Source organism: Maylandia zebra, linkage group LG19 (assembly GCF_041146795.1).
Source record: "Maylandia zebra isolate NMK-2024a linkage group LG19, Mzebra_GT3a, whole genome shotgun sequence".
NCBI lineage: Eukaryota > Metazoa > Chordata > Actinopteri > Cichliformes > Cichlidae > Maylandia > Maylandia zebra.
In genome coordinates, this window is record NC_135185.1 from 2,247,295 (window position 1) to 2,265,383 (window position 18,089).

Sequence of the window (18,089 nt, forward strand, 5' to 3'; positions counted from 1 at the left end):
GAGGAATAGGCAAAAATGTACTATCTTCCTTCTAAGCATGTCGAATGCTACAGGAATTTTCATACTTTTACTCGGTTTGTTTGAGATATTTCTCTGTGTATTTTGCATTTGTTTTTGTATTTCTTTTGACAAATCTAAAATCTTCTTTTTTCATCCCACTTTTCAGAAACCTTAGCAATATTATTTAACAGTATTTAATTCCTTTAGTGTTTTTTTGTTTGTTTGTTTTTATCTGCGTCTGAAGCACATTTCTGGGTTAGTTTGAAACATCAGGTCATTTGCAGTTTACATGGTGTCCTTGAAGGCAGCAAGGCAGGCTGCCTTGCTTGCCGTACACTCCAGCCCCCGAAGGCCAGGGTTACTTCCTGCCTTTTGTAACTTTGCTGTACACAACATAGAAGTACAGCGATCGCGGCGGTGGCTTCTCTCACTTGATGAACTCAAAGCTGTAAGTTTTTATTGTATTTTTTTTATGCCACATGATAGTAAATGCACCGTCGTGGAGATAGCCGAATCACAGAACTAGCTCTAGCTACAAACACGGATAACTCTCTGTACTGTACTTAGAGTTGCTCTCTGTTAAAATACTATGCAAGAAAGAGTTAGGTAGAACTGAAATGAACGCACATGGTTTAGTTGTGTGTATGTATGTATGTATGTGCTTTTAACAGTAAACCAGTGGGGCACCGACCTTGAATTTTGCCTGATAGTTTAGCATACCATAGCATAGCATAAAAGTCGTTAAAAACGAGACAGTAGTTAGGTGTGGAAGTTGAACTATGTATGAATATTCACATGTGCCTTTGAATTCTAAATGAGCATGGGAACCTGGCTTAGCATGACAGATAATTTGTTTAATTGTACCGCCGTCAATTATAGATGCGTGTAAAAGTTGGAAATAATGGTAATGCGAGTTGACCGCACGAGCTGTGAGGAAGGAAGCGGGGTGTCACTACAGCCATGATACAATCAAGCAAACCAAAACAAAGGTTCCGGCGGGGGCGCAAAACGTGTCAGCTGCTCGGTGTGTGTGAGAGAGAAAGAATTTGTTACAACGCAAGTGAAAAGTTTTCGTTGGAACTTGGCAACGTTGCTTGTTGTGAGCAAACCCGAACACATCTGCATTTCCTTTTTAACTCGCTGCGTTGCTGACTCACCTGACAACAAACAAAGCAATAAAAGGGGATGCCAGCTAGTATACTAGTAGCTACATTTAGTCGTCAAATATAACGCCAGTTCTAATGAAACAAGGCATTAGCAATGAAGATGAAACAATTTTTAATAAGGGAAAAGCACGTGGGTGTTGGCAAGGATAAACAAAGATTTAAAATTTCCTATCTTGAGTCGGGAAATGAAGTCCTAAGTATTAGCAAGCCTCCATAGTCTGAGGTAGAGTGTGCAGATATTTGTTAGAAGGAATGCTGTGGTGGGGAAAAGTGAGTCACTCATGAGAGGGGCCTGTGCTGCCTTTCTATTTTCCCTTGGGTTTTTTTTTTTTTCTTTTTTGGGCTTTGGCTTCTGCAGTGAACTTCATCACAGTTACTCATATTCTCATTCTGTAACTTGTGTTTTCCTTATAACGCATTCTGAAGTCACAGTGACTTTGTGTGTAGTGCTGAGCTGGCCTTATTACATTTGTGGAAGTTGGAGCAAATCACCCACATGTGTTCCATATATATGATGGACAGATAGGTGCCAGATCATAACAAAGTGTCATAATAAGAGTATTCTTTTCTTATCTGGGTTCACTTGGCCTGGCAGTCAGTCACATGAAGCAGGCTATGAATTTGCTAAGTTAATTCAGCATGTTCGCATAAAAGATTTTTCTTTTACTTATTTAGTAAAAAATCTACTTGGGGAAAGTAAAACTCTGAGTCCCCTGACCTCAGGTTTTTTTCCCCACTGAATTATTGTAAGTAAGTAAGTAAGTAAGTAAGTAAACTTTATTAAGCGCTTTTCGCAGACAGGCAATCACAAAGCGCTGTACACAAATATTAAAATAAACAATAAAATCAATAGAATTATATACAATGTAAAAGATCAAATGTAAATAATGTAAAAAAAATAAAATATGTAGATCAACAAAAGGCTTGTTAATATTGTTAATATTAATTTTTAACATCTACACCATCATAACGTTTTGTTTTCAGCAGAAGAAAAATTCTGCATCAAAACAAACTGGCAAACTTACTTATTCACTTGCTTGATAAATGTGAATACACACACTCCAAATCTACCCCATTCAGGAGATAATACACTGTCAGTACACCCCAGATTAATGTCAGAAAACCTGAGAGACAAAGTTATAGAGGTGAAATAAATATTTGATGCCTTAGTTTAGATTGCATGTATATTTTCATGGACCGGCCTGTAAAGTGTCGCAGATAAGTACAACAAAATAAAATGACACGACCAAGACAAAAACTGTGGTATTTTGTAAATATAATAATAAACCCAAATTCACTGTGTAACTTTATTAGCAGCGTCCTCCTGAAATGCGCCAACAACATTGAGAGTAACATCCTCTTCTCTGCCCCTTAATGCTCTCTGGTCGCTATGGTAACGCGTAAATATTTCTTTCAAAATAAGACGCACAACTACAACACGGGAAAAGGCCCATGGAAACCAAGTTAATGATAAAAACTCTGAAAACCCTAAATTTCACACCCGAGCCTCAACTCTCGCGGGGGTTGGGGACCGCTGTCTTATTTTATTTGGCTTTGACGTTTGAGCACATTTGAGATTCTTTAAATATTTTTGCATTTAAAAAAATGTTTTCTTTAAAAAAATGAAATTTAAATATAGAAAGTAAATACAGTCACAGCTTCTAGTTTTTTTGTGTTTTGTTTTGTTTTTGACAGTTGTATGCAGTTGAACTTTAAAACATTGCAATTTCTAAAATGAAAATAAATGATTTTTTTTTTTAAATGGCTGTTTTTTTTTTGTCTTTTGAATGTTTATCATTTGTCATTAATAAGACAGAAGTATTTCATATCTGATTACTTGATTCATTGACTGAATAGTCAATAGATTACTCGATTAATAAAATAATCAGTAGCTGCAGCCCTAACCCTAGGCGTTACCAACCTTCTGTTGGGATAACAGCAAAATGTGGCCTGAGAATGTCAGAGCCATCAGGAGTTCTAATCGTCCAGGGCAGAGGTTCAGGTTTTGTTTGTAATTGATCTACAATAAAGTGTGGAACCAGCAATGAAGCTTTTACATTTATGCTGAAATAAATAGACACTGTTCTTTATAAATTCTAATATAAGTTTAGCACAGAATTTTAGATCATCTTATTATTTGGTGTATTTTACTTTTACCACAGCATGTACTTAAACTCTGAGTCCTCAGGTTTGTCTCTCAGGTTAGCCCACAACGAATCTTGGTTTTGATCCCAATTCTTAGTCGAGTTCAGAGATTATGAATGTGAATCAAGAACCGCTAGTTCAATTCCTTGGAATTTGTTGGTCATGGTGGACTGGCTTTTCTAGTCTGAACACTCAAAGCACTTTACAAAACTTGCCTCATTCACACAAGCACTTGCTTCCTTTGCACTTTCTATCTAATATTCACATGCATTCATACTCAGATGGATACATCGGAGAGCAACATGGGGTTAGTATCTTGCCCAAGGATATTTGGCATACAGACGAACAGACAGAGATCAAACAACCAACCTTCCGGTTGGTAGGTGGTCTGCTCTGCCACCTGAGCTACACTTCCTTGAACTTTCGATCCCATTTAATCTTTTGCTGTTGTGCTACAATAAACTGATTTCAGTTTGTGTGCTGGAGGATGAAAATATTGCCATAGTCTACAGCAGCAGTCCCCAACCCCCGGGCCTCGGACTGGTACCGGTCCGTGAGCCGTTTGGTACCGGGCAGCGAGAGTTGAGGCTCAGGTGTGACATGTATGGTTTTCAGGGTTTTTATTGGTTTTCAGCGTTATTTTGTTATCGTTTTTATTGTTAACTCGGTTTTCCTGGGTCTTTTAACGTGTGTTGTGAATAAATCTTCTTTTTTTCGGTACCGGTACTAGTTTTATTTTGTTGTATTTATCCGCGACACCTTAAAGGCCGGTCCGTGAAAATATTGTCGGGCATAAACCGGTCCGTGGCGCAACAAAGGTTGGGGACCGCTGGTCTACAGCATGGATATGGATATTACTTTTACTTTATTATCATTCTGTTGTCTTTTTGTGCAAAGTGGAAACTGCATCCAGGACAGAAATGCATAATTAATATAATGAGCAGTATAACAGATTACTTTCTCCTGGGTGTAATTTAGTAACATACTGCATTACTGTTAAGAAAAGTGTTCTGTGTAATATGTGTAATTATTACTTTTTTTCAGTAGCAATTTCAACACTGATCACAACAAAGACTGAACGCCTCCAATATGACAAACACTTGACCACACAGCATGCAGTTAATTTGCACGAATGTAATGTCTTTGATGCTGCTTAGCTCAACTCTGTGGTGACTCTGAAAGTGGAGCCAAGGAGAACCAAATGACAATTTGGAATTGAATTGACAAGTGATGACTATCAGAATCAGAAAAGCCAAATTATTATCAATTCCCATCCTTACTCCCCATTTTCTCAGGAGCATCTCTGAATCACTACCAGTACACAAGAGGGTTTAGAGAGGACTTTTGCTGATTGAGTCTTGTCTTTTTTTTAATAGTAAATTCATCATCTGTGATCTAGCTATCTATCTAGCTATCTATCTAGCTATCTATCTAGCTATCGAGCTATCTATATAGAGAGAGGGAGGGGCTGGGGTCTATCACACCCGGCAAGACCCCAGGTGCAGGCTGTGTAAAGATGCCCCAGAGACAATCCAGCACATAACAGCAGGGTGCAAGATGCTAGCAGGCAGGGCATACAGTGGGGCAAAAAAGTATTTAGTCAGCCACCGATTGTGCAAGTTCCCCCACTTAAAATGATGACAGAGGTCAGTAATTTGCACCAGAGGTACACTTCAACTGTGAGAGACAGAATGTGAAAAAAAAATCCATGAGTTCACATGGTAGGATTTGTAAAGAATTTATTCGTAAATCAGGGTGGAAAATAAGTATTTGGTCACCTCAAACAAGGAAAATCTCTGGCTCTCACAGACCTGTAACGTCTTCTGTAAGAAGCTTTTCTGTCCCCCACTCGTTACCTGTATGAATGGCACCTGTTTGAACTCATCATCTGTATAAAAGACACCTGTCCACAGCCTCAAACAGTCAGACTCCAAACTCCGCCATGGCCAAGACCAAAGAGCTTTCGAAGGACACCAGGAAAAGTATTGTAGACCTGCACCAGACTGGGAAGAGTGAATCTACAATAGGCAAGCAGCTTGGTGTGAAAAAAATCAACTGTGGGAGCAATCATCAGAAAATGGAAGACATACAAGACCACTGATAATCTCCCTCGATCTGGGGCTCCACGAAAGATCTCATCCCGTGGGGTCAAAATGATCATGAGAACGGTGAGCAAAGATCCCAGAACCACACGGGGGGACCTGGTGAATGACCTGCAGAGAGCTGGGACCAAAGTAACAAAGGTCACCATCAGTAACACACTACAACGGCAGGGAATCAAATCCCGCAGTGCCAGACGTGTTCCGCTGCTGAAGCCAGTGCATGTCCAGGCCCGTCTGAAGTTTGCCAGAGAGCACATGGATGATACAGCAGAGGATTGGGAGAATGTCATGTGGTCAGATGAAACCAAAGTAGAACTTTTTGGTATAAACTCAACTCGTGGTGTTTGGAGGAGGAAGAATACTGAGTTGCATCCCAAGAACACCATACCTACTGTGAAGCATGGGGGTGGAAACATCATGCTATGGGGCTGTTTTTCTGCCAAGGGGACAGGACGACTGATCCGTGTTAAGGACAGAATGAATGGGGCCATGTATCGTGAGATTTTGAGCCAAAACCTCCTTCCATCAGTGAGAACTTTGAAGATGAAACGAGGCTGGGTCTTCCAACATGACAATGGTCCAAAACACACCGCCCGGGCAACAAAGGAGTGGCTCCGTAAGAAGCATTTGAAAGTCCTGGAGTGGCCTAGCCAGTCTCCAGACCTCAACCCCAAGTATTGAGTTGTATTTTTGTTATTGACCAAATACTTATTTTCCACCCTGATTTACGAATAAATTCTTTACAAATCCTACCATGTGGATTCATGGATTTTTTTTTTTTCACATTCCGTCTCTCACAGTTGAAGTGTACCTCTGGTGCAAATTACTGACCTCTGTCATCATTTTAGGTGGGGGAACTTGCACAATCGGTGGCTGACTAAATACTTTTTTGCCCCACTGTACATGGAACGCCATAACCAAGTGGCTGGCATAGTGTACAGAAACATCTGTGCCGAGTATAACCTGGAAGTCCCGAGGTCAAAATGGGAGATGCCCCCAAGGGTGGTGGAGAATGACCGAGCTAAGATCCTGTGGGACTTCCAGATACAGATGGACAAAATGGTGGTGGCTAACCAACCGGACATAGTGGTGGTAGACAAACAGAAGAAGACGGGCGTAGTGATCGATGTAGCAGTTCCGAATGACAGCAATATCAGGAAGAAGGAACACGAGAAGCTGGAGAAATACCAAGGGCTCAGGGAAGAGCTCGAGAGGATGTGGAGGGTGAAGGTAACGGTGGTCCCCGTGGTAATCGGAGCACTAGGTGCGGTGACTCCCAAGCTAGGCGAGTGGCTCCAGCAGATCCCGGGAATAACATCGGAGATCTCTGTCCAGAAGAGCGCAGTCCTGGGAACAGCTAAGATACTGCGCAGGACCCTCAAGCTCCCAGGCCTCTGGTAGAGGACCCGAGCTTGAAGGATAAACCGCCCGCAGGGGCGTGCTGGGTGTTTTTTTTTTTTTTTTTTTTTTTTTTTTTTTTTTTTTTTTTTTTTTTTGGGTTTTTTTTTGTTATAATAAAAATAAAAATAAATTCCCCACTCGCCCCTGTGGGCGGTCAATATATACAATATAGATAGATAGTTTTTATGTCTTGGAGCAAAGCGTGAAGTTTTTGCAAATGACCATATAGAACCCCTTAGAAACCTTCAGTCTAACCATGATTTTTTTACAGAAAAAACTCCTCACTGCTTTGCTGCAAACGAGCACAGCCATATGTACGGAGTCACTGATTGTAACAAGAACCTGAAGTGGATATGCAATGATTCTACTCTTGTTCATATCAAAGTGTTGTTCAAGTTGTTTCTCAAAACGTCACCAACCTACAGCTGGTAAAGTTCCTCTTCAGCAGAAAGTGTCTACTAAAACTGCCTGCTGTTGTTCTTTTCAGACCCAGAACTAGTCATGACTCTACCGGAGCAGCAGGAGTTCACAGACAACCTGGATTCAGCCAAGTCCTGGATGACAGCCATCCAAGAGAGGCTGAAGGCCAATGACAACACGCAGGGCCCCCGTCAGGCTCTGGAGGCCAGACTTAGGGAGACAGAGGTGGGTTGGTAAAATTAATCTTGACCCTTCCCTTCTGACCCATGCTGTGTTGTTATACATCTGACCAGTTTCAGACAGGGTCTAACTTGAGGAGACATAACCCGGTGGAAAGCAGCTATTTGATCTCAAGGACTGCTGGAATTACATCATGCCAGCCATTCGGGAAAACATGAGGCAGGCCAGGGCTGGTGGGGGAAGGAGGTAGCTCAGTAGGTAGAGTGTTTGCCCCGAAGGGTTGGGGGTTCAAATCCACCGAACGGCTACCCTGACGTACCCCCGAGCAAAGTACCGTCCCTACACACTGCTCCCCGGGCACTGGATTTTTGGCTTCCCACTGCTTCACTGAGTGAATGGATTAAATGCAGAGGAGTAATTTTCCTACGGGGATTAATAAAGTATACATACACATCGGTTAGTTGAACTTTCAAAATAATCAAAGATGGTGTTGTTTTCTCAGATGAGTAAATAAAAAATTACAGGTCACCAAATATTGTTTCACAAAGGGCTAAAAGGGAATGCCACAATTTAGACAGAAACAAAATACTTGTCTAATTAACCTACTAATGCCGACCTTGTTCTAATTTTTGTGAGGAGAAAGGTTGGAGGTGAGGATAAGCACAATCAGATCTGAAGATGCACTTATCTAAATCCTCCCTAATCTATAATCTAACACGGCAAAAATGAGCAGAGAAAAAGCCAAAAAATACAAAAACAGTTTTGCAAGTTCACAATTTGGGCAGCTGTCAATGTCCTATGGCGTCTCTGCTGGACTACTCTGAACTGCTCGTGTTGCAGAAGAAAAAGGTAAAACCCCATATCTCTTTTTCACATAACTTTCAATACCTGCGATATCTAATCACCGGATGTCCAACCACACCTTATCATACACTCTGTGACTAAAAAACAAAACAAAAAAAAAAACATACCCCAAATCACAGAAAGTTGGGACGGTGTGTTAAATTAAAATCAAACTGAAAACAGTACTTTGTTAAATTATCTTTTACCTGTATTACATTGAAAACAATACAACAGCGCATTATTTAATGTGTTCCTCATGAATTTTATGGGGTTTGTTTGTTTGTTTTCAAAATTAACATGTATTCAAATTTTGGTTCTTGGGACACAAAAAAGGTTCGAACAGTAAAGCATTTACCAGTTACCATAACACTTAAAAAACGTTTAGGGACTACAGACACCAAGTGATGAAGTCTTTCAGGTGTAAATTTGTCCCATTCTTTCTGCAAACAAGTCTTAAGGGCAACTTGTTGCTGGTAACCTTCTAGGTTACCATTTTCTTCTTTGGTCTGGAGTACACGGCGTCCATTTCTCCCCAAAAATACTTGAAATACAGAAATTCGTTTGAACACGTTTCTACTGTGTGATGGTCCATCCTTTTGGCACAGAACAGTTTTAACTGGCATTTGTGGACAAAGCTACGTATTGTGGTACTTGACAAAGCTTTGCCAAAGTAGTCCTGTGCCCATGTGGTAATATCGTTTATAGATGAATGACGATTCTTGATGCAGTGCCGCCTGAGGGATCAGAGATCACGGTTGTTCATATTGGGCTTGCGCCCTTATCATTTACGCACTGAAATTCCTTCAGATTCCTTGAATCCTTTAAGAATGTTATACACAATCTTTCTTTGAGGAACATTGTTTTTAAACATTTTAATAATTCCTTTACCTATTTGTTGGCAGACAGGCGATCCTCGGCACATCATTGCTCCTAAAGGAATAGACCTTTCTTGGATGCTGCTTTTGTACCAAATCATAATTACAATCATCTGTTGACATCACATCCTTATTTCAATTCAATTCGATTCAATTTTATTTATATAGCGCCAAATCACAACAAAAGTCGCCTCAAGGCGCTTCATAGATACAGAGAAAAACCCAACAATCCTATGAGCAGCACTTTGGCGACAGTGGAAAGGAAAAACTCCCTTTTAACAGGAAGAAACCTCCAGCAGAACCAGGCTCAGGGAGGGGCGGGGCCATCTGCTGTGATTGGTTGGGGTGAGAGAAGGAAGACAGGATAAAGACATGCTGTGGAAGAGAACCAGAGATTAATAACAGATATGATTCAATGCAGAGAGGTCTATTAACACATAGTGAGTGAGAAAGGTGACTGGAAAGGAAAAACTCAATGCATCATAGGAATCCCCGGCAGCCTACGTCTATTGCAGCATAACTAAGGGAGGATTCAGGGTCACCTGGTCCAGCCCTAACTATATGCTTTAGCAAAAAGGAAAGTTTGAAGCCTAATCTTGAAAATAGAGATAGTGTCTGTCTCCTGAATCTAAACTGGAAGCTGGTTCCACAGAAGAGGGGCCTGAAAACTGAAGGCTCTGCCTCCCATTCTACTTTTAAATACTCTAGGAACAACAAGTAGGCCTGCAGAGCGAGAGCAAAGTGCTCTAATAGGGTGATATGGTACTACAAGGTCATTAAGATAAGATGGGGCCTGATTATTTAAGACCTTGTATGTGAGGAGCAGGATTTTGAATTCAACTCTGGACTTAACAGGAAGCCAATGAAGGGAAGCCAAAACAGGAGAAATATGCTCTCTCTTTCTGGTCCCTGTCAGGACTGTTGCTGCAGCATTTTGGATTAGCTGAAGGCTTTTCAGTGAGTTTTTTGGACATCCTGATAATAATGAATTACAGTCATCCAGCCTGGAAGTAATAAATGCATGAACTAGTTTTTCAGCGTCACTCTGAGACAGGATATTTCTAATTTTAGAGATGTTGCGCAAATGGAAGAACGCAGTCTTACATATTTGTTTAATATGTGCATTGAAGGACATGTCCTGGTCAAAAATGACTCCAAGGTTCCTCACAGCGTTACTGGAGGCCAAGGTAATGCCATCCAGAGTAAGAATCTGGTTAGATACCATATTTCTAAGCTTTTCAGGGCCGAGTACAATAACCTCAGTTTTATCTGAATTAAGAAGCAGAAAGTTAGCGGCCATCCAGGTCTTTATGTCTTTAAGACATTCCTGCAGTCTAACTCATTGGTGTGTGTTATCTGGCTTCATGGACAGATAGAGCTGGGTGTCATCAGCATAGCAGTGAAAATGTATGCTATGTCTTCTAATGATACTGCCTAAGGGTAGCATGTATAATGTAAACAGAATTGGTCCTAGCACTGAACCCTGTGGAACTCCATAATTAACCTCAGTGTGTGAAGAGGACTCTCCATTTACATGCACAAACTGGAGTCTATTAGATAGATATGATACAAACCACTGCAGCACAGTACCTGTAATACCTACAGCATGTTCTAATCGCTCTAATAGGATATTATGGTCGACAGTATCGAACGCTGCACTGAGGTCTAGCAGGACAAGCACAGAGATGAGTCCACTGTCAGAGGCCATAAGAAGATCATTTGTAACCTTCACTAAAGCTGTTTCTGTGCTGTGATGAGCTCTGAAACCTGACTGAAACTCTTCAAATAAACCTCTGCAGATGATCTGTTAGCTGTTTGACAACTACTCTTTCAAGGATGTTTGATATAAAGGAAGGTTGGAGATTGGCCTATAATTAGCTAAGACTGCTGGGTCTAGAGATGCTTTTTGAGTAAAGGTTTAACTACAGCCAGCTTGAAGGCCTGTGGTACATAGCCGATCATTAGAGATAGGTTGATCATATTTAAGATCGAAGAATTAATTAATGGCAGGACTTCTTTGAGCAATTTTGTAGGAATGGGGTCTAAAAGACACGTTGATGGTTTGGAGGAAGTAATTATTGAAGTTAACTCAGAAAGATCAATTAGAGAAAAAGAGTCTAACGTAACATATTTAACCAATTTACCTGATTACTAGCCCTAAATTGCTCCTGCCCCAACACTTTTTGGAATATGTTGCAGGTCTGAACTACAGAAAATTATGTATGTTTACAAATGAAATGAAGGTGTCCAGACAAAACCTGAAATATTTTGTGTTCATATTGTCTGCAATGAAATAGAAGTCAAAGTAAATTTAGAAATCACTACTTTCTTTTTTTATTTGTGTTTTCCATACTGGCCCAACTTTTTCTGATTTGGGTTTGTACATGATTCAAAAAAAGTTTAAACATTAAAATCTATTTTGTTTTCATGTTATACTTAACAAATTCCATTACATATGAACATACTTCACTTCATGTTTTATTTAGCTCAGGCAATTTTGTTAAAATTAGATTTATCCACAGTTCATTCTCTCTCTCTCAATTCCACCTTTCTCGACAACAGAAGATCCGCCAGTCAGAGGAAGAAGGCCGTGTGAAGATGGACATGGTGCTGGTGGCTGCTGAGCAGCTTCTGCAGAATGGAAATGAAGAGCTCAGGAACCACACCCATACTCAGCTCAAAGACCTGAAAGGCCTCTGGGAAGAGACCTGCACCTACATCACCCACTGTCACAGGTGGTCATCTACACTGTTCAGGAGTGCAGGATGTGTGGTAATGTGTAGCATTACTGGTTGGTTTGGCCTGAGGGCAGCCTTGACTTCATGTTCTGTTTTTGAATTGCCTTACCGTATAAGCTCAGCTTAGTGGGTCTAAACTAGAGAAAAAGGCTCTTACTTGGTGTTGCCTCTCTCTGCGTTAGAGTATCACTTCCTGTTACAACACACAGTGATGTTTTCGTGTAGCTTGAAAAAATCTCATAATTCTGACATTTCTCAGAAAATTCTGGATGGGAGTAGATACAAAAAATGACGGCCTCAACGTGGCATTCAATCTATTATTAGCAGAGGAGGTGAAAGTACGCCTCTTCTACTTAAGTAGAAGTACAGATACTTAGAGCTGCACAATTAATCGTTAGAAAATCGCGATCTCAATTCATACTTATGTGCGATCTCATTTCCAAATGACAACGATTTAAAGAAAAAAGACGACGACGATTGTACCGCATTTTGATCCGGGACGTACTCTGCATGAAAACAAGCGCTCACTCTTCCTGCTCAACAAATGACAAGGGCGGAGCCTTATACCACGTGATACAGAAGCTGGCTGCTAAAATTAGCAGGGAGAAAACAACGGAGAGCACGTCAGGGATGACGAGAAAGTGACAGGAGAAAATCCGTCCCGGTCAACCACCCAAACATCAATAACGGGAACCTTATACAGCGCTTCCCTATACCCGTCGACCTCCCGCAGGCACAAAGAAATCACGGAGGCCATCACTTATCACCTGACCAAAGATATGGCTCCCATCAACACTGTGCAAAATGAGGGATTTAGGAAAACGATCAACACCCTAGACAAACGCTACACAGTGCCGTCCCGCAACTATTTTTCTATTGTTGCACTACCTGCTCTATACACGCAGCGTCGAGCAACGGTGGAGACGGGATTTCAAGCAGTACAACATTTTGCGGCAACAACAAAACGTGAGACATTTGTTGTTTTTATGTTTATTTATTGTTTTTATATTCAGTCTCAACTGTTACAAAGTTGATGTGCAATAAATATTTATACTGGAAAAGAAAATCGTGATTCTCATTTTATGCAAAATCGTGCAGCCCTACAGATACTAGTGTTAACAGTTGAACCAGTACTTAAACTTATTTACTCAAGTAAAAGTAAAAAAGAAGTACAGGCTTTGAAATGTACTTAAAGAAAGTTTCTACCAGCTTTCTGTGCAAAGCTAACTGAGCCGTGTGCTATATTAATGCAATAATAAAATAATATTAGAAAATGGGAATACAAACTTTAATATAATTTTTAATTCTAACAGTACTCAGCTTGAATCAGAAAGAAGAAGAAGAAGCAACATTTTTAAACTTGATTTTCTTATGCCTACATTAGTGTGACTGCCTCTAAACAGGAAAATGAGCACAGTCAGGAGTTGAAGTGGGATTCAGCTGCTGAGGGAACCCTAAAATCAGTTGTAGTAGCATAGTGTGGGGAAGAATCACAACTCACAATAATTTTTATTGAGAGCTCTGTTAGAGTTTCTTGGTCTACAGGCTGTGATCAGCTGATCTGGGCTACTGCTGTCACACACTGCTCCTTGTGGATTTGCACAACTAAATTCAGAAAGATGTAAGCAGACATGTCATGAGTTGTCCTCGCTGATTTCCATCCTTTTCATTGACAGTATACTGTATTTTTCTAGATGGTATGTAGTTGGTATGAAGGTGGAATTCAGTCAAAATGAATCTCAGCATCATCAGCTTAAATTTACATTAATCTCTGCTACACTCGATGTAACCTAACTCTGACCATGGCCACAGCCACTGTGTATCAGTCACACACTGTTCTTGAATTTAAATGCATCACAGTACACCAAACTAACCTAAAGAATATTTTCATGCAGTCTTTAAATGCCACAGTTAGTCTACCTCTAACGTTCAATTTACAGCATGTTTCATAATATAAAAAAACATGTTAGGTGCACAGACCTCTGATTTGAAAACATAAGGACTTGCATGTAAGCTTTAAATTTCCAGTTTATCAAACCCCACTGAGCAGTCCTTACCTTTAAATCTAACCTCTCCTTCCTGTCCTGTCTTTCTTATCTTTCTCCATCTCTGATGGAAAGTTATCTCTTTCTTTTCTCTCCCTGTCAAATACAGCAGCTGGACCTTTAGCTGCAACACACTGAGACAAACTCTGCACAAGCAGTTTTTGTGTTTGCTGATTTTTGAGCTGATAGAAATGTTGCATTTCAAATTACCTGTCACTTAAAAAAAATCACTCCCTTTAAGTCCCCTCCTCTTCTGTAGGGCTGGCTAGGTGCCATAGTACCGCAACTGCAACTTACGGACACCTGCTGTTGTTCTGGTGTCGTGCAAGAAAACAAAACAAACAAACAATCAAAGTAAACAAGCAACTTTAAACCCTAACTATTGCACACGCCATCTCTTTTTATGTGACATCTCTTTTAGATATTTTCTGGCAAAGTCTAATCTGGTCTTTCTGTGCTTGTGTGTAACCGGTGGTTTGTACCTTACTGTAAACCCTTGTTATGTTCAGGGTGGGCCATTTATATGGATACACCGTAATAACATGGGAATGGTTGGTGATATTAAAGTCCTGTTTGTGGCACATTAGTATATGTGAGGGGGCAAACTCCTCAAGATGGGTGGTGGCCATGGTGGCCATTTAGGAGTCGGCACGTGAGGAGCAGATCGAAATTGTGTTGATATTTGGTGAACACAGTAACCGGGTCATTGCAGCAGATTTCAATGCAAGACACCCTACGAGACCACCCATCTCCCATGCTACAGTTAGCAAACTGATTGCTAAGTTTCGTGAAACTGGTTCAGTGTTGGATTTGCCAAAATGTGGACACATCAGTGGCTGTCCTAGCTTCATTCAGCAAGAGCCCACAGCGTAGCACTCGCCGCATGTCCCTGGAGAGTGGCATTAGTCGAACATCCCTTCAGCGGATATTAGCTACTCACAAATGGCACCCTTACAAACTCCAGCTACTGCAGCATCTCAACGAGGATGACCCAGATCGGCGCACAGAATTTGCAGAATGGGCAAAACAAAAGTTGGAACAGGACCCTCAGTTCACACAGAAGATTTTGTTCAGTGGTGAGGCAAACTTTTATGTGAACGGTGAAGTTAACAAACAAAACCACCACTATTGGTCTGACACTAACCCACATTGGATGGATCCCTCCAAGACTGTTGGAACAACAAAAGTGATGGTTTGGTGTGGTATATGGGGCACAACGATAGTGGGTCCATTCTTCATCAATGGAAACCTCAAGGCCACTGGATATTTGAAATTGCTACATGATGATGTGTTTCCTTCTTTGTGCACTGAAGCTGGCACGTTCCCTGAGTTTTTCCAGCAAGATGGTGCACCACCACATTATGGGTGCCAGGTCCGAGCATTCTTAGATGATCAGTTTCCTGGAAAGTGGATTGGTCATCGTGGGCCAGTTGAATGGGCCCCAAGGTCTCCCGATCTGACCCCCTTAGACTTTTATCTTTGGGGTCATCTGAAGGCAATTGTCTATGGTGTGAAGATACGAGATGTGCAGCACCTGAAACTACGGATACTGGATGCCTGTGCTGGCATAAATCCTGCGGTGTTGCTATCAGTGTGTGAAGAGTGGGAGAAGAGGGTTGCATTGACAATCCAACACAATGGGCAGCACATTGAACACACAGTGGTCAGAAACTTGTAAATAACTCATGAAAGAATAAAGTTACGTTGAAACCAAGCACACCATTGTTTTTCTTGTGACGTTACCAATAAGTTTGATGTGTCACATGGTCCTCTTCCTATTGGGAAAAAAACCAAAGTTGTATCCAAGATGGCCGACTTCTAAATGGCCACCATGGCCACCGCCCATCTTGAGGAGTTTGCCCCCTCACATATACTAATGTGCCACAAACAGGACTTTAATATCACCAACCATTCCCATGTTATTACAGTGTATCCATAGAAATGGCCCACCCTGTACATTGACATCATGAAGGCAACTCCTGATTCTTACAAGCATCCTGAGTTTGCCTTCGAAGGTTTTTTCTTAAACAAGTAAAGAATTCTGCAGTTATGTCGTAGTTGAACATAATGTACAGCACTTGTCACACACTGCTGCTTGAAGCTGTGTTAAAACAATGCAGATGTCTAGCATGTATGTGTTAAACCTCTGTATTTTCAGTTTAATTGTTAGACCTTCATGGTTTGTGATTGTTCATATGCGGCCAAAAGCCCCTTGATATGCATAAATGCCCTCATGGCTGGATTAGGAACCCTTTATTGACTTACAATGTTGGGGTATGTGATGGAGGGGGAGGATAACACGTGCTGGTCGAAATTCATGTATGGCCCTCAGATGGTTTCCTGAAATAACCAGCAAACAAATAAATAAATGTAGCAAATAAGCGAGAAGGTAAATAAAATCCAGTTTCAGGAAGCTAAAAATGTCTTTTTAAAGGCAACAAACTTTGACAGCAGTCTATGTCTAGTTGTAGAAACAAATGTGCTTTGTTAGACCTATCACTTTTAATTAAAAACGTATTAAATAGGACTTACTGAAACAATGGACCTGACACAAATTGTCTCTTTCTTGTTTTTACCTTAAAAACAGTCGCATAGAGTGGGTGTGGCTGCACTGGAGTGAGTACCTGGAGGCCTACAAAGAGTTTGAGCTGTGGTTGACAAAGCAGCAACGAAGCCATGATGTCGAGCTAGAAGCGCAGCTGGGAGCGAAAGAGAAGCTTTGGCAGGTCGATCAGCAGAGGGTGGTGGTGAGTGATATCAAAGGCCAGGCGGTGCTACTGGAGAGGCTGCTGGATGAGGCAGCTGCACTGCACAACAGAACCCAGGACCCCAGTGTGGATCCTCAGGCCCAGGAGAGACTGCAGGAAGCGTACAATCATGTCAGAGACAGAGCTGAGGTGAGGCACTTACTTGACCTGGTTCTTATGAAAAGTGTAAGGTGGCCGCTCTGTAGGCAAAGTTCAGAAGTCACAGTGCAGTTTGTCGTTGAGTCTATTTTTTCTTTTCTTTTTTAAAACCATTTCCTTTCTTGACTGTTAGTTGGGACCAGGAAGCAGAGTCGTAGCCTTACTGAGCGTCAGCTCCCAAACCAACAAAAACAAAGCAAAAATCTGCAAAAAATCATTTAAATTTTTTTTTTAAAAACACAGAAAGAACAGTGTAGTATCCACAACTGCACAAAAGAGTAAACAAATGAAATGTGGATTATTAAACATTAGGTGTCTGTCACTACATGAATTAATAATTGACCAAAAAATCGATTTATTCTGCCTTATAGAAACTTGGTTACAGGAGGATGATTGTGTTAGTTTAAATGAATCAACACCCCAGAGTCATAATAATTGTCATAATCTTCAAAGCACAGACTGAGGAGTGGGTGTGGACTGATGGACAGAGCTGATTTAGTAGCATGCCTACACTATGTTAAACAATTGTTTTAATGTTGTGGTTGATTGGTGGACGTAAAAGTAAAGCCTCCAGTGCAGTCCAGTTCCTCTGCATCAGGAAGCATGGAGCTTGAGAAACACCTACAGATGTAGTCGTCCTGAGCTGAAATGATGACAACCACTTCACGCACAAATTCAAACACCTACACACAGACTACTGGTGGGTCAAATAGTTGGTCAAACATTTGAAATATTCTCAAGGGACATGACTGTGTGAAGGGTGCAGTCTGGATGAATATGTCAATGAAGGTATGTGGTGATATTTATTCTGTGCACCTGTAATCTGATCCAGGGACTGCAAGTTTACTGACTGAATAATTTACCTTACTAGTGAAGACAACGTTGGATTAGTCAGTAAGAGCAAACACATGCAGGCTGTTGTGCTGTTCCCTGAGTCACACAGTGTTCTTCCTCTTTCCCTTTTCAAATAGCTCTTTAAAATGTCAGTCGCATTTTCCCACACACTGCTTTTATAAGCTGAACAGATCAGTCTGCTTGCAGTGCTGTATTTTTAACTACAAATGGGAAACGTCTGATTTAAATAAAAGTGTTTTTTATTTTATTTGTTTTTCTAATGAGATTATATTCCCTGGAAGCCTCTCTTACTTGGAAACGCTTGTTAGTATTTTTCTTCTCTTTTATTTTTCAGCAGAAGGTCTCGCAGAAGAATACAAATTCATATTCAGGTTTCTCACTCAGACATCCAAATGTGGTTTAAGATGTTCGTT

At 40.9% G+C, this 18,089-nt stretch overlaps 1 protein-coding gene across 2 annotated transcripts in view; it reads left to right on the top strand.

Moving 5' to 3' along the window:
- Positions 1-303: 303 nt before the first annotated feature.
- syne3 (spectrin repeat containing, nuclear envelope family member 3) overlaps positions 304-18,089 on the top strand; it is a 51,999-nt gene continuing 34,213 nt past the window's right edge. For both annotated transcript variants that reach the window (XM_004564182.3, XM_004564183.3), the window contains exons 1-4: positions 304-448; positions 7,302-7,459; positions 11,695-11,867; positions 16,503-16,812. In XM_004564182.3, the coding sequence (XP_004564239.2) occupies positions 7,316-7,459; positions 11,695-11,867; positions 16,503-16,812 (627 nt within the window). In that variant the 5' untranslated portion in view covers positions 304-448; positions 7,302-7,315. The remainder of the gene's footprint in view (positions 449-7,301; positions 7,460-11,694; positions 11,868-16,502; positions 16,813-18,089) is intronic.